The sequence below is a fragment of the Carassius auratus genome, unplaced genomic scaffold (assembly GCF_003368295.1).
Source record: "Carassius auratus strain Wakin unplaced genomic scaffold, ASM336829v1 scaf_tig00002576, whole genome shotgun sequence".
NCBI classification, from domain to species: Eukaryota; Metazoa; Chordata; class Actinopteri; order Cypriniformes; family Cyprinidae; genus Carassius; species Carassius auratus.
The window spans coordinates 1,232,986-1,260,828 of NW_020523459.1; the positions used below are offsets into that span (position 1 = coordinate 1,232,986).

General features: G+C 37.8%; 1 protein-coding gene and 1 long non-coding RNA gene across 3 annotated transcripts; one reads left to right on the forward strand and one right to left on the reverse strand.

The window, feature by feature from the left end:
- Window positions 1–2,855: 2,855 nt before the first annotated feature.
- On the reverse strand, window positions 2,856–27,158 carry LOC113069896 (uncharacterized protein C1orf21 homolog). Of its 2 annotated transcripts, none has more exons than XM_026243007.1 (6): window positions 26,964–27,158; window positions 16,884–17,007; window positions 8,161–8,246; window positions 6,709–6,779; window positions 5,371–5,431; window positions 2,856–4,406 (listed from the first exon to the last, which is right to left on the reverse strand). In XM_026243007.1, exons 2-6 carry the CDS (start codon window positions 16,972–16,974, stop codon window positions 4,365–4,367), a joined length of 351 nt encoding a protein of 116 aa, XP_026098792.1. In that variant the 5' UTR covers window positions 16,975–17,007; window positions 26,964–27,158; the 3' UTR covers window positions 2,856–4,364. The 2 variants fall into 2 exon arrangements, with proteins under 2 accessions (XP_026098792.1, XP_026098793.1); XM_026243008.1 differs by lacking the exon at window positions 26,964–27,158 and adding an exon at window positions 19,802–19,925.
- Window positions 12,543–16,437, forward strand: LOC113069898 (uncharacterized). Its single transcript, XR_003279820.1, has 3 exons — window positions 12,543–13,137; window positions 13,239–13,395; window positions 14,800–16,437. It is a non-coding gene; the product is annotated as an uncharacterized LOC113069898 (long non-coding RNA).
- Window positions 27,159–27,843: the final 685 nt, after the last annotated feature.

A 27,843-nucleotide genomic window follows, 5' to 3' on the forward strand; every position in this document is an offset into this window, starting at 1 on the left:
CATCCAAGCAAGAGCTCTCTTAATTTATACCACATCTTTCTTTCCTCCACTTCTCCTACACACATCACCAGATGGAGCTCAATCACACACATTCATGCTCTCATGTATTAAAACTACCAAAATGATCCCTTTTACATCATTCAGATCCCCTTCAAACACACCAAAGATCCTGAAGCCCGCTCTGCTCTGTGCACACCCTCCTCCTAGAGAGCACAACAACCACTAGCTTGTGTAAAACTCTCTCAGTCATGTCACACCAGAACATGTTGTTCTTTAATGAGGCTTCACATAAGAGGGTATTATTGGGTTTTACCTCACAGTGGAAAGAATTGTCTTTGTCCATGCATATTCTTACCCGTACCGTTCTTCACTTTACAGAGCAGTACAAAAAAAGCAGCTGAAGCCTTCATATAGATAAAATATCCACAGGTTATCAATTTCCGCTAAAAATTTAAATGTACAGTTTACACATGATTTACTCGTCAATAAATACAAATTTTAAATAATTATTTTGGGCAAATTATATCTTTGAAATAGCCTATGCTTTATTCTTAATTACATCTAGTTAATATTTATTTTTAATTTTATTTTATTGATATTTTTCTTATAATGAACTGTGAAATACAAAACATTCAAATAATCAGTCTGGATATAATATATATAAACAACTGTTTTTAAAATTAATGATAAGAAATGTTTCTAGAGCAACAAATAAGCATAATGATTTCTGAAAGATTGTGTGACAATTAAGACTGGAATAGGCAAATTTTGGCTGAAACTTCAGCTTTGTCATCAGAGGAATAAATTACATTAAAAAAATATTAAAACAGACAACAGTGCGTTTATATTGTAATTATGGTTACAATATTACAGTTTTTGGTGTATCCTGATTATTTTAAAATGCAGCCTTGGTGAATGGTGAGCAGGAGATGTTTTACGAAAACATTTTGAATTGTAGAAATAATGTGCCATTTAAATACTGTATATAAACAAAAAGTGTTACAAAGGTATCACAAGTAAAAATAGTTTAAAAAAATTATTAAACTATTAACTATTAAAAAATAGTTTACAGAGATTTTAAAATGTTTACCTCTTAACTATTAAAAATTTATAGTTTGTGTCACTTTTTGCGGCATGTCAATTTTTTTTCAGTTGTGCTGCACAAGAGTTTTTAGTATTAATAAATGCATAGACTGTCAAAAGCAAGTAAATTAAAGCTGTGGATGGAGCCCATCAGAGTTTAACCAGTGGAAACAGTATTTTGTCGGAATATCTTAAAGGGGTCATATGATGCTGCAAAAAATAACATTATTTGGTGTAATAAAATGTGTTTAAGCGGTTTAAGGTTCAAAAAACATAACTTTCCACATACTGTACATTATTGTTTCTCCTCTATGCCCTGCCTTTCTGAAACGTGTTGATTTTTACAATGCTCATCAGTCTGAAACGCAAGGTGAGCTCTGATTGGCCAGCTATCCGTGCATTGTGATTGAACGAATACCTCAAGCATGTGACAGAAATGTTACACCCCTTAACATATCATGATGCCCTGTCTGGCCAGAGCAACGAGATATTAACAAAAAACATTACAAACATGATATAAACATGATAGTTTGGCCTCTTTTGGAAGGCCAAAGTAGTTTCACTTTCTCAATGAAACAGCATCACAAACCATGGCCTTGAGAGAGCCGCGGCCTAGAGTGAGTGGAGGCCAGCTTGAGTGAGCAGAGGTGGGCGGGCTTGAGAATGGCAAAGCGGATTCTATGAAGTAACGTCAGTTGGGCTTGCGGCAACCACCTGTGACAACTCCGGGCTGGACTCCACTTCGTCCACGGTGAAAGCGAAATCCGGCAATCCACAGTGCAAAGTTGATGTATTTCCTCAGCGACTAGCACAGATCAGCTCCAGGCCTGAAGAAGTGGATATGTTTCTCTCTTGGAAGGCCAAACAAAATAGTTTCACTTTCACAGTGAAACACACAGCATCTATACGACATTGCGATGGCGGTAACAACAATACTACAATGAGAATAAAAGGTTGCCTTCTGTCTTTGCTTGAACATCTGGACGACATAATGCAGATTTTCCCACATAGTGACGTAGACCTGTTGGGGCGTGTTAGAACGAGTTGTTTTCGGAGGGTGTGAATGAGTCTTCACTTTCAAAAAAATATCTCTTTGGATTTGAGACTTTAGTCTTTGCAACTTCACAGATCTTCTTTACGCATCAAGAGCTTGTAACACTCCAAAGACAAAGAAAACATTTAAAATCACATCATATGACCCCTTTAAATTACCTGAAATGTCCACCAGTAGGCTAACAACTTAACTGTAGTAAAGCTAATAAAGTTGTTAAAAGAAGTGAAAAGCTTAAACGGTGAACAGTCATACAATCTAAAACATACACTAATATTCATTTTTAATCTAATATTCCTATGCCGAAAACGTCCCAACATATTATAAATAATCTTGTGTAGTTCCACTCTTTAACCTGCAGGTTGAGACACACCACAACAATTGAGTGAAATTAAAACGCACATAATGTTCCCCGTCTCTGGGTGGATTCTCCGAAAAGACATTATGTTGGACAGCTATTTTGACAGCTAGATAGACATTTGTACGGTTTAATATTTTAACTCATTCTTGAAATGTAATCTACACATTTCTGCATCTGAAATTCGACCCCAGAAGCCATTAAGTATTTTTAACGTTATGAGTCAGACTACTAACAGGAAATATGACGCCTTAATGGATTAAAACACACACACACACACACACACACACACACACACACACACACACACACACACACACCAATTAATAATCGGTGAAACAGCACACAAACAGAAACCATAGCTCCAGTGTCTTACATTTTAATAGAAAAAGAAAACATTGAAAAAAGATTTAAAAGGAATCAATCCAGTAATCATGACAGATGTTTGGCTAGCGCTTTGTCCCCCAAAGTGACCCCACCTCATACTGTTTAATGGTCTCTATGAACTGTAAGAGTACAGGGTGACAACCAGATGAATTTTAGTCAACAATACTGAATACTATTGAGTGAGAAAGGCAGGGTGAGAAACAGAGGTAAACACTAGCTAAACGCATATAGGCCTACAACAAACACCTCATCCCTTTGACAACAATTAACACAGTCAGACCCGGTTCTCTAACACAGATGAACACAAATACAGCCCTCGAAAAACACACAAAAGACAACCCAATTCCTCTGCCATAGTCTCATCACAGTCCATTACCTTTATTAAAGGACAGCACAAACGGTCAATACGGATCTTTAAGTTAAACTCTGCCAGTGTGCAGGTGGCTGTTAGGGATATATTTGGATGTGTGTGAGTAACTAGTTTGACTGTAGTTCCGTCTATTTTCTGAGAATTTTACAAATAATAGCAGGATATACAAAATGAAAGTGAGGACTTGTGTGAGGAAAGAGGGTGTGGTGATCATTTATTTATGTATGTATGTGTGCGTGTGTGACCGAATGCGTTATGGGGTCACTGTACAGACCTGTCCTTTACAGCACAAGCTTGAAGAGGTCTGATCTATGCAATAAAAAAAAATACAATAAAAATAGGAAAAAACAATTATGGAACAAACAAATCAGTCTCAACAAATTAAAAAAGGTCCTTCAAAAAGGCAGGAGTCCAGACTTGCCACGGCGCTCATATCAAAATATCAAATAATCTGCCAGTTCGTTCATATAGTCGCTCTTAATAAAATATCTCTAGTTCAATAATTACCCCCCCCCCCCCCCCCGAAAAAACCCACAACACTCCATCTTCATCTTCATCCACTCCCAGTTATCTCCAGAGGATGTTCATAAGCTCTCTTCTGGTTCTTCCATATGTCAGTTCTTTTCCTCTGGCCTGCCACTTAAAATGCGGACTGGGAGGGGCATGTCGTCTTTCTTTTCTCCATATCCTTTCATCTTGCCTTCCTCAAAATAATCTCTTTTTCTCTCTCTCAGATGGCTCTGTCACAGCGAGGAGGAGGAAGGGGCCCGTTTTAATGCTGGCCGTAGGAGGACAGGAGCAGAGGGGGACGGGGTTCCTCATTTCACGTCAGAGTGAGTCTGTGTTGATATTACATCGATCAAGCTGTTCGTTCTTCACCCCAAACCATCTAGATCTCCAAACAAGGCAACCCCAAGAGAGGAAAAGGGGTCAAGGGTGCAACAGCCTATGAGGAAAAGTCCTGCGTTCTCTCGCTCTCACAAGCACACGCTCTCACGCACTCGCACGCACACTCGCTCGCAGACTGACAGAGTGTTACAGACATAGGAAACACTGATTTTTGAGTTCACACTCGCTCTCTATTTCCATCTCTGGCAAGATCTGGCACCTCTCTGCTATGTCACATCATCCTCCTCCTCTGAGCAGTAGTCCCGCCCCTAAAGAATATGGAGAGAGAGAAAGATTAAATAAATCGCAATTGCGATTTTCTCTCACAACTTTTTTTTGCAATTATGTTAAATTTATTAAAAAAAAATAACACTGACAATCAGATTTTTACAAACCTTGTTTAAAGTAAATTATATGGAAACCAATTGACAACACTGTCTGAACAAACAGATCCATTTCCTCATTTATTAAATGATAATGAGGATAGTTACTCCTGAATAAACTTTTTTTTTTTTTTTTGCAACCCTTACATGCAGTGGATATAAAAAGAATCGGACTTAGACCCCACTGAAAATCTGTAGAAGACTGCAGTCCACAAACGGTCACCATCAAATTTAACTGAACTTTAAATGCAAAGAAGACTGGGCATATATTGCAAAGGCTAGATGTGCAAAGTTAGTAGAGACAGAGACATATCACAACAGACTAAAGGCTGTAATTAAAGCAAAAGGTGGTTCAACAAAATACTGACACAAAGGTGGTGATCCTTTTTCCATTTCACAGATTATGTTTTTTTGTTTGTTCTTTTATTCCCCTGATACATTTTTTTTTTAAAAAGGGGTGGGAATCTTTTTATACCCACACTAACCCGGTTTCAACTTATTTAAAACTAAATCTAAAATCTTTAGATTCAATCAATGTTAAACCAATTGATCTCAAACCTCAGGAGAGACACACACATAGATAAGAGAGGGAGAGAGAAAGAAGGAAGTGAGTGCTGGGAAAAAACCGGAGCCATAAATATAGCATTTATTATCTCCAAAGTTCCACAGGAAGTACCAAACAAGCGGTGCACATGACGGAAGGACAAGACAATCTTTAAAAAGTCACAATCCTGATGAACAAACAGTCCTCTGAAGGGTGGTTTCATGTACACTGGCCCTTTAAAATCTCTAACCCATCTGCTGCCTGCTTTACTTCTGTGCCTCGTTCTTTTCCCCCTCCCTCCCTCACCTTCTCAATCTTCTCATCCAGCATTCTGAAGAACTCCTGCTGACTCTCTGACGTATGTATGCTGAGAGATGGAGAGAGAGAGAAAGTTAGTGGGGGTAGGAGAAGGGAAGCAACAAATACACTAGAATTTTCCATTACAACAAGCATAAGGAACACACACACACAAAGCTACCAGCTCTTGTAGGATCCAGAATGGCTGGGCAGGAATCATTTTTATAGACACATTACAGCAGGGACCATAAACCCTTGCCTCCACACACACACACACACACAGCACATTAACTTAGCATTACTCAAATCCACACACACATAAAACAATAAATAACAATACTAAACATGCTCTCAAACACAATTTCTTTACCTCTAGGCATTTTGAACACCATATGTATTAGCTTTCTGTGTAATGTGCTATAATTTTTACTTGGCTTTGAACATTACAAGTCCATTAAGTCATAAACAAATAAAATATTAAGATCATAGATTAGTTTACTCTTAAATACTTACTAGATATTTTGAAACATTTTCATCTACTGCCCAGTTAAGCGCTAAATGATTAACAAATAGCTGAATATATCACCCGAACATTATTTCATTATTTACTCCTTACTTCATTTGCTTTGATTTTGCTTTAAGGCCTGTATCAACTTTTCTTTCTTCCATTGAACACAAATATATTTTGCAGAAAGTTTATGCTGCACTTTTCCATATAAACAAAAATGAGATTGGGAACCGAGGCAGTTTTTGCATGATTTTGTTGCATGCATTTTGTCAAGACTTTCACTTGGAATTTTGACAAAGGAATTTTTGGGACCATATATGAAGAGTTCAGACGCAAAAGCCTCTAAGCAAAGTTAAATATATAGTTATATATTGAAATATGTCTAATATCATCAATAAAGGTATATTGCATGAGAGTAAATATGGTTGACCTACCCCTTTAATTGACTTTTAACAAAGAACATAATTAGAAAGTGTTAGCCTTTTATTTATTTTTTATTTGCAATCACAATTGTGTTACTGGTGCTTTAGAAATGCATTTTCACCATAAATAATTATGCCATTAAACCACTTGGAATTTACAGTTACATCCGAAGGCAATAAACACATTATGTTTACGTACAATGAGTTGTGAAACATATGGCACATTACGTTCAAACAGAACATGCAAATGAGATCCAGAGGGGATAAGACAGACCACAAAGCAAAACAAACCACACGCAATTTACAGACTTCTGGCACATTTTCAACAGAGCAAGAACTATACCCACACACACACACAAAACAAATAGAAACACACGCACAACATAAACAGAAAGTCACATGTAGAAACCCCCTCACTTCGTCTTATTGGCGCTGGGCCCAGGCACCTCTTTGTGCTGTTTGGTCCTGTGCTGCAGCGAGTTCTTCTCCTGCAGACACACCCAGAAAGAACACGTTATCACTTACTACTGTTCAAAACAAAGCCAAATTCAGCCTCCGCCGACCGTCCCTGGTGGCCCTCCGGTGCAGAGGCCCTGTTGGCTTCTGGACTTGGGCCAGAACTAGCTCCTCTGTCTAAAACACAGTATGATACAGAGGCCCTGGGAGTGACCTTACTTTGGCCACTGCTAATGAGAATGCTGCCCTGCTGAGAGACAGCAAGAGAGAGGACTGCCCTCGCTTTCACTGCGTCTCTATTCTCTTCTAACCCCCCTGAACATGGGCACCCGAGCACCTGCTCTGCCTGTACAACTTCATTAAACCGGGCAGCTTCAAGGGGACATATCATGGAAAAAGAACTTTACTTGCTCTATTTGAAATGTACTACATAGACATACTAAACAATTTATGGAAGCTATGATGCAAGAACGGAATTCTTTACACATTTTAATTATAAAAGTTGAAATCATGATCATTAGGGGTAAAAACAGGACAATAATTTATGATCACTAAATTATATTATGTATCGGAAATTTGGTCAAGTTTTATTTAATTGTTTTGGTGTATAAGTATATAATACAATTATTAAAAAAAAAATACAGATACGATAATCAAGGCTGTACTGTATGTGCAAGAAATACACAGGGAACCTGAAATAGTGCATTTTTACATTTGAAATATGTAACTATTTATTTTGGATAAGAAAAAATAATAATGCATTTTACACCCCCACTGAGCACATTAACATAACATTTACATACGATGACCCACATTTGCATACTAATGTCAGTATTTAACAACTTGGCAGGTGAAAAGGTTAGCCAATCATAACAGAGTAATTTACATAAAGTCTTAAAAGTAAAGGAGCTAAACGACCAGTTTAATTCTAAAGGTCATTATACAAGAAATCATTAGTCAAGTAGGAAAAAAACTATACGTATGTGTAGGTGTGTATAAAAAAAAAAGTTTAATATTCTTACTACAGCAACAATAAGAATATGCATGACTACTTTATTATTATTAGTTGAGGAAGCTTCCTCAGATGTCTGAGAATTTTTTAAGGAGTGTACATATGAAAAAACGCATGTAAAAACACCATAGATTTTGTCTGGTAATGTGAGAGTCTAAGTATGAGAGTCTCTGACAAAAAGGGAAAATTTGTCAGAATTTCCCTCTCCAACATTCCAAACATGTCAGCACTCGAGTGCACTGCATACACTTCGTTTTACCTATCAACATATAAGACAACAACAGGCATATGAGCCTCCAGCGATGCGTGTGTGTGTGTGAATACGAAGAAAAATATGATGGACACCACCGCACAGGAAGAATTTCCCAGAGGTATGTGCGCGCACGTGTTTTGTTTCTCACCAGGTTCTCCTGGTTGCGTGCATTTACTCGGTCTTCTTCTCCACGCATGTATTTCACCTCCTCCACTCCCTTCATCTTATATTCATCTAAAATACAATGATAGAGAAAAGCATAAGTTAGAGTTTTATTCAATTTTCATTGAATTATTAAAATTTCAGGTCGTTCCTCACACAAATCTATTATATGGCGTCAGAAAAAGTTAGCGTATGATTCATAGGGACAAACTATATGATACATTTACAGTGCTTTTTGGTCATTTTGGAGCATGACGGCCTTATTCCTCATTCGCTTTCATTACACTGAAAAAAGTCATATTCAAAGGCGTATTTTGTTTCACAGACAAAAAGCAAGTCATATGGGTTTGGAACAAAGTGAGTGAATAAACAATGAGAATTCACATTTCAAACACCTTCTGCCTTGCACTAATAGAGGAGCGTTTTGGATTTTGCCCTTTAACAGTCATCAGTAATTACCAGCGGCCATGTGCATGTTTGCATGTTCATGCATTCACTTCCTCATAACACATCCACACACCCACACGTATACATAAATCCGTCTTTTACTCCATCTACAAATCAGCATGAGGCAATCACGGCCCACTCAATCTCTGTTTATCTTCGCCTCTATCCGTCTTCCTCTCCTTTTCTTGCTGTGAACTCCCTGTCAGTTACCATCATGACAGCTGGAGTGGGCAGCCTGTGAATGTGACTCAGTGTGGCCCATCAGCACAACAAGCGAGAAAAGGGAATAAAATGAGAGAGAAATAGAAAAGGAGAGGGAAAAAGTGAGAGAGCAACGCCACCAGTCTTTCACAGCTTGAGGAATGTAAACACGTCTCTGCACAAAAGACCACGCTTCAACATGTTGACGAACTCAGCCAAACCAAAGAGAAACACACACAAATTAAAATCAAACTTTAATTGATTTGGCTGTGCAAGGGTTACAAAAAACAGGCCTCATGGATCCCAAAGAGCCAGGCGCATAAAATGCATATACATATGAATACATCTCTATTCTCTTCTCTCTCTCACAAACACACATGCGCGCTTATACACAAGTAGGGTGATAGCATTACTAAAGAAGGAGATCTGAGGAACAAATAAAGTGAAAGTGACGTGACATACAGCCAAGTATGGTGACACATACTCACAATTCGTGCTCTGCATTCAACCCATCCAAAGTGCACACACACACCGTGAACACACACCCAGAGCAGTGGGAAGCCAGTCCGGGGAGCAGTTGAGGGTTCGGTGCCTTGCTCAAGGGCACCTAAGTCGTGGTATTGCTGGCCTGAGACTTGAACCCATAACCTTAGGGTTAGGACTCCTAGTCTCTAACCACTAGGCCACAACTTCCCCATCATTCCTAATCCATCTTTACAGGAAGAGAATCATACGTGAAGCAGCATCTCACAAAAGCGAAGGACTTTGGAGATGCTCGCCATGAGAGAGAGTGACATTTTGTCAGTTTAACATGTTCCAGACGGGCTATTTTGGTGATAAAATGAGAGGTCCTCTTATGTAGGGATATTTTGATCGGCTAATTAATTAATAATGCTGACCTTTAGGATCTGATGGAGAGCACGATGCTATCTATTTCTCAATAGATAGAAATGCAGTAAGTTTGGCCTCTGTGCGACTTTTATTTGATACTATTATATTGGAGTATAATATTATAGTAGAGCGAGGACGACAAAGAAGGAGAATGAGAAATGTTGCAAACTTAATTCATGAGCACCATGGGATGTCTTAAAGAACGGCTGGGTGAGTATTTATATATAAATATTTTATTCATCATTTTAAACAACTTTGAATACGGTGTTGATTTTTATTAGGCCATTCAATTTCCTAAAGGCCATTATGGTAGGCAGTTTTGTGCCTGCGTCTTGTGTCATGACTCATGAGTATGACAGTACCAAGGCAAAGATATTTTTACAGCATTTCTGTGTTTAACCCCTGAAGAAGATATAGCTTAGCACTTCTAACTATACAAATTAACTGTTTGTTTTGTGTGTTTAAATTATGTAAATTCCAATTAATTAAAAAATTATAATAATTCAGTTATTCATTTGTGACATTACCAAAAATGTTCAGTTAGATCCCGGTGTCATTTATTCATTAAATGAGCACATGATAAATTATGAATAATTATGTTCAGACATGATCAGTGAGAGAACAACCTCTTAGCAAAAAATAAAACTAAATAAATAAAATAACATAGACAACAACAATATGCTTAAGGTTAGATGTGATCAAGCGCGTTAAAAATTTGAAATAAACTTCAAATCACTTTCTTTTAATATTGGTATCCTTCAGAAGGATATTTAGAGCGACAGGTGCTACACACAGCACATTTGCCACATTTAACGCTTCTTTTTAGGACTATTAAGATGAATAAATGAATGAATAATGATTTCAATTAACATAATCATGTAAAATGTACTTAGATAAAATTAAATCTACTTCGCAAATATGGTCAATATGATGTTTTCCAATTTTAGAGAAAATATTTACCACTCTGCTTTTCATAAGAAAAATTAAAAATATTTTCACATGAGAATAAGATTATTACATATTATCTAATTTCTGACACTGAAGACTGGAGAAATGACTGCTGAAAATTCATCTTTGCCAATAAATACCATTATAAAATACATTAAAATAGAAATCAGTTATTTTAATATTCAATAATATTTCAGAATACTACAGTTTATGATTTATTGTTGAGCAAACAAACGAAGCTTTAGTGACTTCTTTCAATAACGTAACAAATGATCATCAACCCAAGCATTTGAACGGTAGTGTATACATACACACAGACCCTGTTCTTTAAATTAAAACTTTTTCAGACCAACATCGTACCACATGTGCTAATCACTAGGGCTCCAATATTTATTCTTATCTTTTTCTATGTTCATGACCGGATGGCTTCTGACGAGCAGGTAATTTAGGTGTCTGGCTGCTCGTTCTGCGAAATCGAAACAAATCGGACGACACGACAGCTCCACAACCCTGCCTTCCTCTCCCTTTTACCTTCTGGCCGGATTTCAGATGTGTTCAGTGCTGTGAGTGGTGTGTCTGAGGAACATGAGTGGGCTGCTTTACTTTTAGAATCAGTGTGGAGAAGCTTTGCCCTGGAGCTATTCTAGAAGAGGGTGTCTGTTAGCACAGTGAGTCCACTGCAAAGGAGGAGAGTTTGTCAGTCTCGCACGCTCTTTGATATTAAGTGGAAGATCACTCGTTAACGTTATGGCAGAACAGAGAAGAGTTATGAAATCGTAAAAACTAGAGACACGTTTTGTGCTACCTTTAGACACATGACCGATACCACGCCTCTGGTTAAAGATCAGCCGTTAAACATCTGAAGTCATGTGTCTAAACCTCAGAAGACAGTGTGTCACGGAGATGATCTGTTGCACTACGGTACACCGTTGCTATTGAAAACATTAGCTAAACAGTGGCTTTGTGAACGCAGTCACTCGGTGACTTTGAAAAATGGCTGTCTGAACTGCATTAACTACAGTTTCCCATGCATCATTTTTTTGTATATTGCTGCATGTGGGCAGAAACAAATCACTTTGCAAACTTCTTAAAGCTTAGTTGGTAATACAAGGCACCAGCAACCCCAAAGTAATGGGTTTGATTTCTAGGAAAAACAAACATATTAATGTAAATCTTGAATACACTGCAAGTTGCATTGGATAAAAGCATTCTCCGAATGAATATGTAATGTCCGGAAAGCATGAAATCATACAGAATTAAATCCTATAAAACAATGAAATTACTTACAATAAATGTTAACATGGCTCCTGATATCTTTTCCTGAAATCCCAAGATCGATCTTTTACTCTACTTGAGTTGTGAATGAGTTTGCAGAATGTATTGATTATGCAATAAAAAGACTGTACTATGAAGAAATGGCAAGAAAAACTCACAAATACAAACATACAGTGTGAGGATTGCGATTGTTTACGAATATAAATAATTTGAATTAATTAAAATATAAATATTAGATCAAAAACCTTATTTATGTCAATTAGTTGTAAAGACAACATTTTTAATTTTAAGTTAAAGAACTAAAATTGCTAAAACGGAAATAAAATCTACATTATAGCTAAATAGAAAGTTACAAAAGCACATAAAATTCATAAAAAGTATTTAAAAATATATATATACACAAAAAAACTAAACTACGTAGAATGCACTAAGCATAGCCAGATTCAAGAAATCAATCTTACAAGCTGGCTTTTAATAAATAGTTCAAAAGACAAGTTGCCAGATCTATGCCTGAAACCATCTATAATTTACAGCATCATTCAAAGAGAACTGATTTGATGTGGAAGTAAAATGGAAATGATAAACAGAAATATACAGTACCAAGTAGCAAGATGAATCAATACCCAGTTCTAACAGTCAAACTTTTCTCATGCCTACATCGTGTTGCGAACAGTGTCAGATATGGCCAGCTCTTGTTGATTGAAAATCAAATGTCTTCTGGTCACTTTGCCAGTGCAAATCGGGATCAGTGTGAACACCCAGTTACAGATTGGCAGCAAACACACACACACACCCCCATCTAAACAGCTCAGCGCAGATCACACGTAACCAGACAGTATATTCTGTGCCTGCTGCCCCTCTTGTTTGTATTAGGGCAGCTCGGCCTTTCCTGTCATTGTGCATGCTGGAGATATTGTGTGTTGCTGGGATCGACTAAGCACTGAATCACAGATGAGGACACACGCACACACACACACTCTCACTGCCTGGACGCTGACACAGTTTGACTAGTAAACAGTCTGTTGGCACTAATCAAGTCAGGGTGAAAGCTGAGAGTTGAGAGAGCGAGAGAGGGGCGAAAACGGTCTCCCTCTGTTCTATTGATAGAGCTGTTTGACTGACAGCCGGGAAGGGCAGTGGAAAGAAGGACATCGGGTTGGCAGCAGAAAGAGAGAAAAAGAGAGACATAAAGAGAGACAGAGTGAGAAGAAGGGGGGAGTTAGCAATAATCCACAGTAACCAGGTCACTGCTCTGTTCGCGCTGGTGAATAATACTCATCAATCTGTTGTTTTGCCTTACAGTTCATCAGTATGCCACATGAGCCTACAGATCACACGAACAGAATGAAAGAGACGAGGAGCAGAAGATCCAGAATAAACTCTCATATCCTCAAAATATAACAGAACGGAACGGAAATGCAGAACTAAGAGAAGCCCCCACATCTGAATATGACTACCGGTACTTCCCCAATGATAAAGTACGTCAAAACATTGTCATAAGATTAGCTGAATGACGACACTATCCCATAAGGCCATGGGATGGGAGTAAAGAAAAAAAAGTGACGTGAAATACAGCCAAGTAATAAAGGATAGGATAAACCTTCTCTGACATATTCGATAGGACCTGTAACACTTGATCAGACTGAAACCGACAACATGTGCAATGAAGTAAAAATGGCGTAATAATGTATGTACGAGCTGATGAGGTTTATGAAGATAAGAAATGACTGTTGTTTTATTCTAAAACTGTGAAGTGGTGAGGGACAACATTGTTCCATAAGTGGTTGCTTCAGACTCTCATCTGAGAACAGGAATGGATTATTTTACTGCTTGATTAATAAAAGCATTATTGCACAAAGCTCCTAATTAGGACCCAAAATAGATATAAATTTAGCTTTTTAAACAAATGAAAAGGAGGATGGCTAGTATGCAAATAAATAAAAAATTAAAAAAGATGGAAAACCGAAATTATAAATGTTGTTCTAAATGGCCACTACAGGTTACATTTATTTGCTTAAAAAAAATTATATTATATTATATTATATTATAAATGTTGTTCTAAATGACCACTACAGGTTACATTTATTTGTTTTTATATTAATTATATTATATTATATATGAACAAAATAAAACCAGTAATATTGAGAAATCTTATTACAATTTAAAATGACCGTTTAGTATTTTAAAACATCTTGAAATGTAATCTGTTCCTGCGATGGCAATGCTGAATTTTCAGCAAACATTACTCCAGTCTTCAGTGTCACATGATCCTTCAGAAATCATTCTAATACGCTGGTTTGGGGCTCAAGAAACATTACTTCTTATCATCAATGTTGAAAACAGTTGTTCTGATTAATATTTTTGTAGAAACCACGATGCATGTTTTTCAGGATTCTTTGATAAAAAGAACAACTTATTTGAAATAAAATCTACTGTAACATCATACATATTTTTACTGCCACACTTAATCAAATTAATGCATTCTTGCTGAAAAAAAAAAACTTTTAATGACTCCAAACTTTTGAACTTATATACTTCATATACACACAACAATATTAAGAGCAGTCTGGAAGTACTCTCTCTCGAACCAACATTGCTAAAGAGAACATTGAATGAGAAAGAGGAAGGCACACCGAGAGGGGAACAAAAAGAGAATAAAGTGAAATAGGTTAGGTAATGGGAAGGTGGGAGGAAAAGTAGGCAGAATAATGAAAATGAGACAGCCCACTGCAAAGAAAGGAAGGAAACAGGGAAAGTGTGGCCTTGAGAAGAACGCCAGATATGCAGAGGGAGGGACAAATGTCAGGGGAGGAAAAATGGGAGTTTGCGATTCCACTTCACTCACTCTCTCCTTCGTTCTCAGACCGTTCCCCACCATCTCACACACTCGGAATCCTTGGAGACAGAGAAAAGAACATGGCAGGAAGAGGGAGAAAGAGGGTGGGCGGCAGCCTCCTGTGGCTGGTCATCGAGTGTTTCCTGTGTGGATTTTCGTAATCTCCTATAATCTCAGTCACTCACTCACTCACAGGTCTCACACTAAGTGCTGCTGTTATCTAAACCCTTTAAAACAAATTTACACCCTCTCACAAGAATGAGTTACTCACTCCAGCTGATAACGTTATCCTCAAACACACACCTGTTGGCACAGATGTAGCTGACAGTCTCTACATAGACAAACAAATCAGTTTGACTGCATAGAAAGATGCATCCAAGAATTCCCAGAATGTAATCAAATTCCCAAAACATTGTTAAACATTATTCCCTGCTTGGACATAAATGAGTTAACTGGCTGTTCATCCTGCTTAATGTTTATCTTGAACGACTGGTAAAATCAGCCTACAGTATGTCAATGCCACTGATGTTTAAAGATGTCTTTCTGTCCCTTACGTTTGCATTACTTCCCACAAATCATCTCTGCTTGAATAACATGGATGGAGCCATCACTGTTGGAGCCGGTTCCAACTGACGATTCGAAGCATTACGTTTTGCTTTTAGCTTCAAGCAGAGGAAATGTCCGCAATAAAAACAACTAGTTCCAAATGACTCTTGAGAGTTCTTTATACTGAATCAGAAACATACACAGAGGAGTGTAGTCCAATTCACTAGCAAATGACTCTTGTGAGCTAATTTGTTTGATGAATCATTCAAAAAATCTACTTTACTAATACATTACCAGTTTGAATCAGCTTGACGAATGCTTGATGCTTCCAGATAAGTTACTGAACTAACATCTCACTTACTGAAATGCAAATGACATTCTTTTGTGTCCATCTCAAAATTAAGCATATATAAATATCTGACAAAGGCTAACATTTAAATTGTGACAAATAATAAGCAATCTGGATAGTAGGGAAGAAACCATCAGATCGCTGCATACTAATTACATAAATACACATCCATAATACAAGTCACAGTACATTAAAAATCACAGTTTTGTGCTCTTTTTTTGAGCTAATATTACACACAATCTTCCTATGAAAGAGAAAAGTCATGTCTAAACTGTGTATGAACCTGAAAGCAGTTTTAAGATAACAAATTCAGCTAATGTTTACATGCAAACAGTGCGCAACACAGGTTGGTCTGTGGTAATCAAGACAGTTTTATGATATGGCACCAATACTGCATGCCAAAGTGTGGACTTTCCCCTTATTAGCAAGGTACATAAATTTAAGGCATAGTCTGGGACAAATCAAAATGAAGCCAAAAAAAACGGAACTGAAAATCAGGGTCTTATATCTCTTGTAACAGGTTCTGTTGTCAACAGAAGTCCAATGGAGAAAATCACATTCTCAAAATGTAACAGCCTCGCATGGAAATCAATAAAATCTCTGGTTATTTGAATATACTCAATAATCGCATAACAGACTGTGGATGGTGACCATTCAGAGAACCTTGTTTTGGACACCTAAAAAGCCAATTTGCGTGGAAAATTACCAATTAGTCATTGAGAGGACTCTCTTATCCAGAGTGACAGTTTTTTAACTTAGAATGAACTGCAGTCAGACTACACCCCCCACACACCTCCCATCCCCCAAGAAATAATTCTGTCATTATTTACACACTCTCTACATTGTTTCAAATCTGTAAAATGTCCATTGGATTCCAAATTACACTGGACTCCACTGAGTTTCATTATGTGGACAAAACATTTTTTTTTAAATGCCCATTGTGTTCCAAAAAAAGAAAGCAATTCATACAGGTTTGGAATGACATGAAGGCGAGCGAATGACAGAATTTTGTGCTACAATGGTCATTGTTCATGCCTCACCTACTGTTGGAATTAAACCTACAACAGTTTGATTACCAGTCTGGATTTTTTTAATATTAGATACACGATCCCTAGTGAGAAATGTGGGTTTGATCATTCTGACATGCCATCAGCTGCTGCTGAATGGTTATATGCACTTTTCTTATGAAGTTATGTGGTGTGTGTTTGGAACTGACCAGTGAAGAGGTCTCCGTTGCTGTAGGCTTTGCCCCGGGCCTCTTCGTCATTGGGCACAGCCGACACCTGCTTAGCCGAGGTGCAGCCCATGGCCTCATTCCCTCCCCCCTCTCACCATCTCACCTGAGAGAGACAGAGAACATATTCAGCAAAGAGGCTGACGGCACACGTTTAAAGTCAGAACAGACGATTCGCTCCATTAGCGGCTCCGCTGGGTTACCTACTACAGATCATCAGGAAAAGAAAACACATCGGAGTTGAGCCTGAACAGATCCAGACATGCTTTCGATCACAGCCCCAAGCCAGGGTTACAGACTTACAAACGTGTGTATCTTAAAATTGAACCCAGGCCAAGACTAACACAAGACACACAACAGCTCCAAAAAGTTTTGGACACACTTAAAGTATGAATGTCACTGCATTATAAAACGAAATATCAAACCAATGGCATTTACACAAAGAAATATAGGCTAAACACACTTTTCAACAAATCATTTAGGGAAGTCTGTTCAACTTTTAAGGATAAAACAACATATACGTTGTCCAAAGTGAAGACAAAGTGTTTCAACTGTTTCTGGTCGACAAATGTCAATGGAAAATGTTAATTAGAGTCGATTCCAAACTAACTTTCTTGATCCTTAAAAAAAAGATTGCTTATCTTATTATAAGCAAACAGTACAATATAAAGTACATTTGTGGCATAACTTTCATATCCAAATAGTGTGCTTCAGGGATGATGCATTTTTGCAGACCAAAACATGGAAATGAGTTAAATGTTAGTATTTCTGGTTAAGTCATCCTGCATTTAAAGGGTTATTGGTTGAATGGGTTTAAATGGCTGAAATGAACCAAGTTGTGTTATTTTGTGAAGATTGTAATGATGAACCAAATGTGTAAGAACCATAAACTTTTGTCAGTCACTGAGCTTACTTCTGCAATAATCAAATATGGAACAATATTTATTTTTGTCAAGGGAATCAGAGTGAGTTACGGATTGGCTAACAAAAACAGGAAATCACTGAGGCACTCTATATGTTCTGCAGCCATTGCATATATAAAAACACCTTCAGAACCTGTGGCATAGAAATGAGAACATCTCATCCAGCAGAATGGACTTGGAAAAGAGGGGGACAAATTCAGAGAGTAAAAAAAAACAGAGGAGAGAAAGATCAAAAGAGCCGGCTACTCCTCCTCCCTGCTCTCTCCTCGTTTGAAGTTGTAAGGAGGGGCAGTTTTTAGCTCTGCCTTCAGCAGCACGAGGCCCAGGACAAAGCAACAGGTGTACAGGTGAGAGAAAAGCATACGAACGTGCAATTGTATGTGCGCACACACGAGCCAGAGCGCTCTCTGTAGCAAATCTTGAGTAAACAAGATCTACCTCTCAAGGCTGCGGAGGTTTGGTGCACCATTCCATAAAAGCCTGTGAAAGTATAAATCACCCACAGTAGGGGTTTTCAATGAGGAAGTGTTTAGATTTACAACATCTGAAGTCTGAAAAGGGTGTTATCTATTCAAGTTGCTCAGAATTGGAATGGCCTTCATTTGTGAAGTTCTACACATGCTAATTTGACGATGCTCTCTCATTTTTGCTGTTGCTTTTGGTGACACTAGTGGTGCAGTAATTATATTATTTTAATATAATGCTAAAAAATTGCAAATACAACCATTTATTTATCTAACAGGGTTTGAGAACGTCTATTCACACTTCTTGTTACGGAGACATAAACAAGAAGCATCTGGGCACTTGTGTTAGGTTCACTTTCTCTTACACGGACAGAACACTGAAGTCTGTGTTCTGTAAAAGCGGTGATTATACATGAACCAAGATCAGGGCCTGGCTGTGCGTTTCTATACAGCTCATGTGTGTGTAATGGGATGGTCAAATAGACCATCCCAGGACCCGGCTTGAACTTGTCTAATGACTAAAACACACTTTGACTAAACAGATGAAAAAAAAAAAAATATGAAAGAAAAAAAACAGGATTTCTATCCCATTTGTTCAAGAGAATAAGGGATAATTATCAAGTCAGGTTTCTGATGCACATCCAGGAATTTATTAAGGATAAACTGATATTAAAATCCTAACAATAAATAAATTCCAATAATGGCTAATAAACGATAAATGGCTGTTTTTAAAAATTATCTTAAATATATTAATCTTAATAAAATAAATATATAAATACAAACAAAAAACTAATAGTGTTTCACAAAATAGAATTTAGAAATAACCATATTTGGAAAATGGACATTCATTGATGTATTAAAGATTAGTTAACAGTGTGATTAAATTCAAAACACAAACATTGACTGTTTGTATCTCTCTGTATCCCTCTGATTTTTTGTAAATGTGTTTTGATTGTAATTCATTCATATTTTAGAAAAATCTACTTGCATCTTGCACAAAAATCAAAATTTGAATGTAAATGCGGCTGGAATGGTTTACAGACACATTTTCATAACTTTCACACATAACACCTACTCAACCAACAAACATACCCATCAATCCTTATCATATCTCAAGGCATTCAGACAAACACGCAATCAGTTCTGACAATAGAAATAATTGTGCGACGAGGACAAATGAAAAACCTACTTTCGAAGCAACAGCCTTGAAGATGAAGTCAAGCAAAATAGCATCAAACCCCTAGTAAAACACACACAGACACACAAATTCGCAAGTACACACCCTCAAACAGGCCGCAGGGCTGAGAGCTGTCTGAGCCACCACTCACCCTGAAAAACAGGCTGATCAGGAGAGAACAAGAATCATCGGAAGGAAAGCACAACTCCTTTGAATCTCAGCTGAGACGGGACAACACAAACACCAAACCCCTGCTCTGAAGAACTAGAGGAGACCCTATTCACTCATCTCCACCTGTGAGCAGGACAACAGCCCTCCACCATAATATTTACTCACCCACAACGGTTGTAGCATCAACTCCCCATCCCAGTTTAAACAGATCATTAAGCCTGCTGAGACACACAGTGAAAACATCTCAATGCTGTCATGATTATCTTAAGACTAAAGCCTCTTTCTCTTTGCCTTTCATTCCTTCTTTAGGTCTTAAGCAGTGTGAGAGGTGGTTTGGGGGTGGAGAGATGTTAAATAATAGCGCTAGTGTTTAAGAAGGGAACTCTCGAACCACGAGAAGGGAAGGTTGAGGGAGAGACAGAGAGTTCAAGTCAGAGGAAGCAGCGAGACTGAGAAACAGAAGGGAAGATAAAGATGGTCAAGGTTACATTTTGTAAACACAGAACTCCAGCTAAAAGCAGCGGTTCTCAAACAACAACTGCGCACCACCTAACTTCCAAAAACTGGGGGAAACCACAATTATAAATAACTAGCAATAAAAAATTATTGTGAGTTCATTTAACTGGTTGATCAAATTTCAAGTAGGTAAGGTTTATATATATATATATATATATATATATATATATATATATATATATAGTACAGACCAAAAGTTTGGACACACCTTCTCATTCAAAGAGTTTTCTTTATTTTCATGAAAATTATAGATTCACACTGAAGGCATCAAAACTGTGAATTAACACGTGGAATTATATACATAACAAAAAAAGTGTGAAACAACTGAAAATATGTCATATTCTAGGTTCTTCAAAGCAGCCCCCTTTTGCTTTGATTACTGCTTTGCAAACTCTTGGCTTTCTCTTGATGAGCTTCAAGAGGTAGTCACCTGAAATGGTCTTCCAACAGTCTTGAAAGAGTTCCCCGAGAGATGCTTAGCACTTGTTGGCCTTTTTGCCTTCTGTCTGTGGTCCAGCTCACCCCTAAACCATCTCGATTGGGTTCAGGTCCGGTGACTGTGGAGGCCAGGTCATCTGGAGCAGCACCCCATCACTCTCCTTCTTGGTCAAATAGCCCTTGATGCCTTCAGTGTGACTCTAAAATTTTTAGTGTCATGAAAATAAAGAAAACTCTTTGAATGAGAAGGTGTGTCCAAACTTTTGCTCTGTACTGATTATTATTATTGTTAAAACCGTCTTTTTGACATCCTAAACATTTTTACTGTAAAAATGACAGATTTTGTATGAAATATTTAAACTATTTTGAAACCGATTTTTATTTAATATTTTCAGTTTTCAATTAGTTTAATTTGTCATTGTTGTTTCATCAGTTATACGTTTTTGTTCTTGTTTCAAATATTACTATTTAAACTAAATTAGTTTTGGATTTCAGTTACATTTCATTTATCAGTTCGTAATTTCCGAGCTTTGACAAATTTATGTTGGTTGCGAAGATAACATAATTTTTTCTAGGTTGTTCCCATAGACTGTATAAAAACATGGACGTAGTTTCTGTGACATCACCCGTACACTCCTGAAGAGAGTTTTTGAAGCCTAAAGTGTGCAGAGTGAGCCGTCGCCATCTTGGCAGCGCGTCACTGCGCGACTCTCCCGGACAATCGAAAATGGGCAAAAGGGCGGGAGCTGGTTGCTGAAGCCACGCCCACTTAGCGCGACGGCTGTGACAAGCAGTCGCAATTCACCTGTCACTCAAGTGGCCACGCCCTTAATTATGCAGAACTTTAAGGCTTAATATAGTTTAAACGGATGAGTTATAAAAAAAAAAAATGACCCCCCTCACAGTTGTCATGAAGGGCAAAATTAGCTATATAGACCAAAATCATTTTTTGCACCAGGCTGAAAACATGTTTATTTCTGCTGTAAAGTTGGGCATTTTAACATGGGGAGTCTATGAGATTGACTCTCTTTTGCAGCCAGCCTCAAGTGGCCAGTCGATGAATTGCAGTTTTAGTCACTTCCTTATTGGCTTCACTAGAGAGAGCGGGAGGTTGCCGCTCGGTTGTTCCTCTAATATTAATATTTTATTTCTGCTTCATTTCAATGAACAAAATTTTTCTTAATAGTTTTGTTTAGGGATATGCCCGAATAATGAATCCGAATTCGGAAAGGCACAGAAAATGTATAACGTGTTCTATGGAGACACTAAAGGGACATGGTTAGCCGCTTGCTAGCGGTAGCCTTTTACATTACATCAAATTTAAATTACCACGTAAACAGAGTAAGGAGAGATTACTGATAGGACAATGGTGAATGAATTGCAGATCCTGAGCACTGCTGACAAAAATCTAATCTTGTGAAATGTGTGGAAAGTAAGGTGTTCCGTAGTTTACACAAAGTATGTGTGAACCTTAGGGGTGCTCCGATCAGTGAATCTTGTGAATCTCGAAAGTGAAAGTAAAAAGTGAGCGTGCATTCAAAAGCGATTTCAATGGCCTGCATATTAAAGGTGCTGTAGGGAACTTTTGTAAAAAAACATTTTTTACATATTTATTAAACCTGTCATTATGTACTGACAGTAGAATATGAGACAGATAATCTGTGAAAAAAATCAAGCTCTTCTGGCTCCTCCCAGTGTCCTATTGCCATTTGCAGTTACAGACCGCTCCCGGTAAGAAATAACCAATCAGAGCTGCGGTCCATAACTTTGTTTGTGTTCAAAATGTAGAAAAATGTATATAATAAGCGAGTACACCATGAATCCATTTTCCAAACCGTGTTTTTGGCTTGTCCTGAATCACTAGGGTGCACCTATAAAAAGTGTTTATATTCGGACTATTTTAGATTGCTTCGGGGAAACCGCGGCGGAGTAACCCAGTACCTTTGTGATTCTTCATCGACATAAACAGAGAGAAGTAGTTCCGGCTACGATGTTCTTCCGCAAGACGCAAGCAGTTCTGTTTATTAACCGCTAGAGCGTCAAAAGTTCCCTACCGCAGCTTTAATAGCAGCTTCCTGATGCCTGCAACCTATATACAGTCTACTTACCCAATGATATACTTGGGAGAGAAAGCATTGAAATAAGTTTTTTTCCTCACCCTTTAGAGCTTCTGTCGAACACGTTATTCGATGTGCCTTTATGAATTCGGATTCATCATTCAGGCACATCTGTAGTTTTGTTTTACTTAACAATAAAAACCATGAAATATGCCCAGGCAACCAATTTGCCTTAAAAGGCAGCACTAACAAAAGTTTTCATACAGGTTTATCAAGGGAAATCAGCCAATTAATGATGTGTCTGAATTTTAAGCTAGCATGACAAGCTAAAATATAAACTCACTCGCCTAACCCATTCTTACATAAAACATCCCATTGAGTTTAAATCAGAATTTACTAAAGAATGTAGTCACAAACTATTCACACAGGAACTCATTTTATTCGTATTTCATGATTGGGCCAGTGTATGCAGTCAAGATGGTGCGGAAATCTTACTCCCTCCATCCACAGCCACATCGTACCACTCAGGGCTGTCCCAACAGCGCCTACGTCTGTCTGACTCACTGACTTCACCCCCAACAACTGATCAGTGCCTGTCACCTCTTTACTGCGCGTGGGTCTGAACACTGAAGCTTGGTGCCACTACTGTCAGAAAAGAACCTAATGACTCATAAACACAACACACACCTCTCATATGACTAGTAGTCAAACGAAACCTTGAGTACCTCATTGTCTCCTAATCAGCATCTTCAGAACATAACACTTTCTATCTTTCCTTTCTGCAATTACTAAGAAGTCCCATCTCTCTTCCTGTCAATGCACGCACAAGGCTACAGGAAATTTACTCTGGGGTCAGGTCTGTAATTTTTCCATATCCATCTCTATAATGTTGACAACCGCCTCCTAATTCTGCCTATAAATATTCATTTGAAATTAGAAAACCATCTATTATACCAATTCTGTTGCCTGCTGCCGCATAATTGGTCTGCCCATTTCCTGTAAGTATACACACAGCTCTCTAATGAGCTCTTGAAAGACTCTAAATGAAATATCCCTCCCACTGTGCAAAACTCATTTACATCCCTTTACACAATGTTTACTAATTCAGCAAATTTGAATGAGGTTTAAAAATGCCTTGCTTCCATCTAAATGGCACCGGTAGTATGACACTATTATTTAAAGATTTAAATGAGCACATTTATCCATCTCAGCACGTACATAGGGGACAGCAAGGGAACTCCATGTTTGACAATAGTAGAGGAGGATGTCATATCAGAACAGTTATTCACATGCAGCCATCAGCCTGACCTCCGACACAAAGCTAAACCTCAAAAGCCACCTCTGAACCACGCGGGGTTCTCTCTGGATGATTGGATTTGTAATTGACCCCATCAATGCTTTCCAAGGCTGCAGGATCAAGGACAGTTGTACAGTGTACTATCAGTATCAGTATAGGATGGTCGCTTCAACTTGCTATGACATACAGTATGAAGAAGCTTAGCCCTAAAATGCCACCATGCAAAGCTATCTACTTCTGCAAATACAATTTGTTCCCCTTCATTTTTTTAAGTCAACATGAATTATAAGTTTTGTTCATCTTTTCTTCCTATTATGACATATCCAAGTGAAATACTGTAGCTACTCAAATTTTTTTTTTTTTTTTTTAATGTATGGAAGTATTTAATTTGGATCATTGTAATGTGTAACCTGCACTGATAAATCATTTATTATGAAAGATAATATGATTATCATATGATTATGAAATAAAAAAATATATATATTTTTAATGTCATTGTGACATTAAAAAGGGTGTGTTAATATTTATTCATCAGAATTGTATAGTTAATGTTATGGACAAAACCCAGTAAATTACCAAAGATTAAAAATCTTATTTTAACTTAATAAAAAAAAAAAAAAAAAAAAAAAAATAATAATAATAATAATAATAATAACATATATGGTTTTGTCAACAACAAATTGTTCTCTGGTTTAGGGTATATATATATATATAACCAGAGAACAATTTGATTGACAAACCATATAAATGTGCAGTATAGAATGTACCGTAAGAAAAATTGTTTACAAAATGACATTTAATGTCAATTACGGCTTTATTTATCACTAGCTCTAATGATTAACTTACATGACAGCATCTGGAGGATTTATAACTGGAATAAACCTAAGAACAATTACATACAGATCACTTTTTGTCGTGTTCAAAATTACATCCTTTGGTTACCAGCACAAGCCAGTCAGAAGACAGGTTTCCTTTTTGTATTGGTTTACTTCAAATGCAAACAAAGTAAATGCAAATGAAAAAGATTCTTGAGAGCTGTGGAAGAGGGGAACTTTGAATTCATTTCAGTCCGTTACTCAAACAAAACTGTAGCTTTAAAAAACAAAGAACATGCAGCATGAGTCATATAGACCATTTATATCATTTCGCGTTCACCGTGTGGAAACAAAAGCAACAAAAACATTTCGCTAAATATCTCTATTTTTGTTCCACGGAAGAAAGAAAGTCAAGGGTGAGTAAATTATGACAATTTTCCTTTAACCACTAGCCCGAAATTCCCCACATATTACAAGAATCACTCAGATAAGGTGCTGTCAGTATACTTGAATCAAGAGTTGCAATTTAGAATACACACATGTCGTGCAGCTCCCTCGGTCATCAGAACCACATCACACACACGGAACTCAGGAACCTCCCACCTCCGGTAACTATGGTAACCTCCTCTCTGAGTGATGTCACCCTGATATTGCATCATAACCCCATGAGCTAACTGGGTTGCTTTTCTCAAGACCCATGAAGCACACTGAATAAAACAGACAGAGTGGGAGAAGGGAGCTATGATAGTGGAGAAGATTGATACTGACTGACCAAGAGGAGAATCCACAGATTCTATTAATAGCCATTCAGACTCTTCAGTCACCAGAAAAAAAGCCATGTGTGTGCAAAGCAACACACACACACAGCTTATGGATGAGAGAGCCAGATGGAGGCATCCGACTGATGAGAGATTGAGAGAGAGAGGGGTACAGAATGTATCATGCGAGATTCCCCATATGACCCTGAGAGGTAGCTCTTAACTCAAGACTGGTCTGCTTTCAAAGGTTTATAGTTGATAATCTATTTGTTTATGTTGAAAATGCACGGGATATATACTTGTGTGACCCGACTGTAGCACAATTTCTTTCAGTCAACAGAATCGCTCATGGGTCCAAGAGGATTCTGTTATGGCTTACATCGACAGTGCTGTCAAACCAGTAAATAGTCTCAGTGGATGCGGAATGCTGGGAATACAGACCTAATACTCTTCTCATATCCTATATAATAAAGAAGTGCAATTTCTAACGCAGCCATTGTCCGTTCATTGAAAAAGAGATTTGAGTGGAGAAGCCGCTCTGAGCGATTCATTACAATTCTTGAACGAAACGATCGGGGAAGTGTTTCCCAAAAGCATCGTCACCCAACTAAGATCGTTTAACTCCGTTGGTAAAGACGGAACTTGACACCATTGCTTTTAGAAAACGCACCCCAGTGGTTCTGTGATCCAGTTCAACCGATTCACTAAAAAGATCCGACTCAAACGACCGGTTCATTTACGAATCAGACATCGCTAAATCACGCACAGCTCCTTCCAGACGTAAACATGTCTGCCATTCAAACACACCGCCAACACTGAATGCGCGCTAATGAAAATACTGCATAATAAAACACCGTGACAGAAGGACACATACAGCTGCGCCACGGCTGAGACAGAGGGCGCATTGTCTGCCCGCAGGACACTGGACACACACACACACACGTGTGCATGCATGCCAACCCAGGTGTCTTTTGTTGTCATTACTTCCAGTCCGGTAGTGCTACGCAAAAACACGGGGATAAATCAATAAATGTCCTTGAGATGCGACAGAAACCTCATATCAACCAACCATTGATCTCACCTATTTCTGTACCATGGCTGTCTCTCAAAACCTTGTAAACTGTCTACATAGACAGCATTTTGGGCATTATAGGCGCTCAAAATGTTGCATTCGTTTTGGACGCTTAGGATGCCCAGAAATGCTGTATAGACTGGCAGCAGACTAGGTTTAGAGACACAGCATACCACCATGCAGCCCAGAATCACTGCTCAAAGATTGGATCAAACATATCAGGCAAAAAAGAAGAAACAGTCGGGAACCTAAACAGGAGTCGTCTCACAAAAGACCAGTAACAAAGAAAAGCAATCAGTTTATGTCTTAATAATTAACACAAGCACTCCCTGAGTTAGTACAAAAATGCATAAATACGACAGGGAAACACTCACTTGTCGGAAGTGACCCGCTCGGTCCACTGGCGGCGGGGCGGCTCACATACACACTGACTGACGGCGAGAAGCGCTGCTGCTGCTGCTGCTACTGCTTCTGCTGCTGGAGAGTGATGTGTGGACCGCTGGCTCACTGCCCGCACTCCTGATTTGCTCGAAGAACTGCAGCCATCTTGCTGAAACCCGTGTGGCAAACCAACCACATGTCTTGACGTATGAGGGGAGGAACTATTCAAATTATCCTAAACATTTTCCACTTATCACCCCACAGTTGCATGTCTTAAGCCAATAATTTATAGGAATTTTCAGACCAACAATATTTTATGCAACTCCTTACTGGATGTTTTTTTTTTTAAATATAATTTATAGTTGTTGTTTTTTTTGTATTAATATATCAACTATTCCGTTCCAAAGTTTGGTGTCTTCTATCTTATCAGAAATATAGTAAAAAATGAATATTACTATTTTTTTATTTTTTTTTTAATGTATTTTCAAACTAGCCTACCTTTTTTCTTGTGATGGGAAAGCTGAATTTTCAAGTCAGTACTCAGTACTCTTAGTTTATAACTATGTTACTGTCACTGTTACTTTAACGCATCCTTGTAAAATAAAAGCATTAATTTATATATATATATATATATATATATATATATATATATATAAAGCTTAGTATATATTACTGAATTTTAATTTTGTATATATTGCTCCATGGTAAACTCCCCAACAAAATGTGTTTTCAGTGGAAATACAGGGGATAAAATATTTAGGTTGTATGGTTTTACTGCATCACTGACACTGATGCAACAGCCTAAATGCTGCTTGTTTTGCATGGGGGACTGAATTTATTACATGCATAAAACAAAAATTTAATCAATTCCCC

Bases quoted from the DNA above. Each gene is read 5' to 3' on its own strand.
- LOC113069896 (XM_026243007.1), bottom strand. From the start codon at position 16,974: ATGGGCTGCACCTCGGCTAAGCAGGTGTCGGCTGTGCCCAATGACGAA. The intron at 8,247-16,883 runs GTCAGTTCCAAA...ATTGTATTTTAG, and splicing joins CAACGGAGACCTCTTCACTG to ATGAATATAAGATGAAGGGA. The intron at 6,780-8,160 runs GTGAGAAACAAA...GTGTGTCTGCAG, and splicing joins CACGCAACCAGGAGAACCTG to GAGAAGAACTCGCTGCAGCA.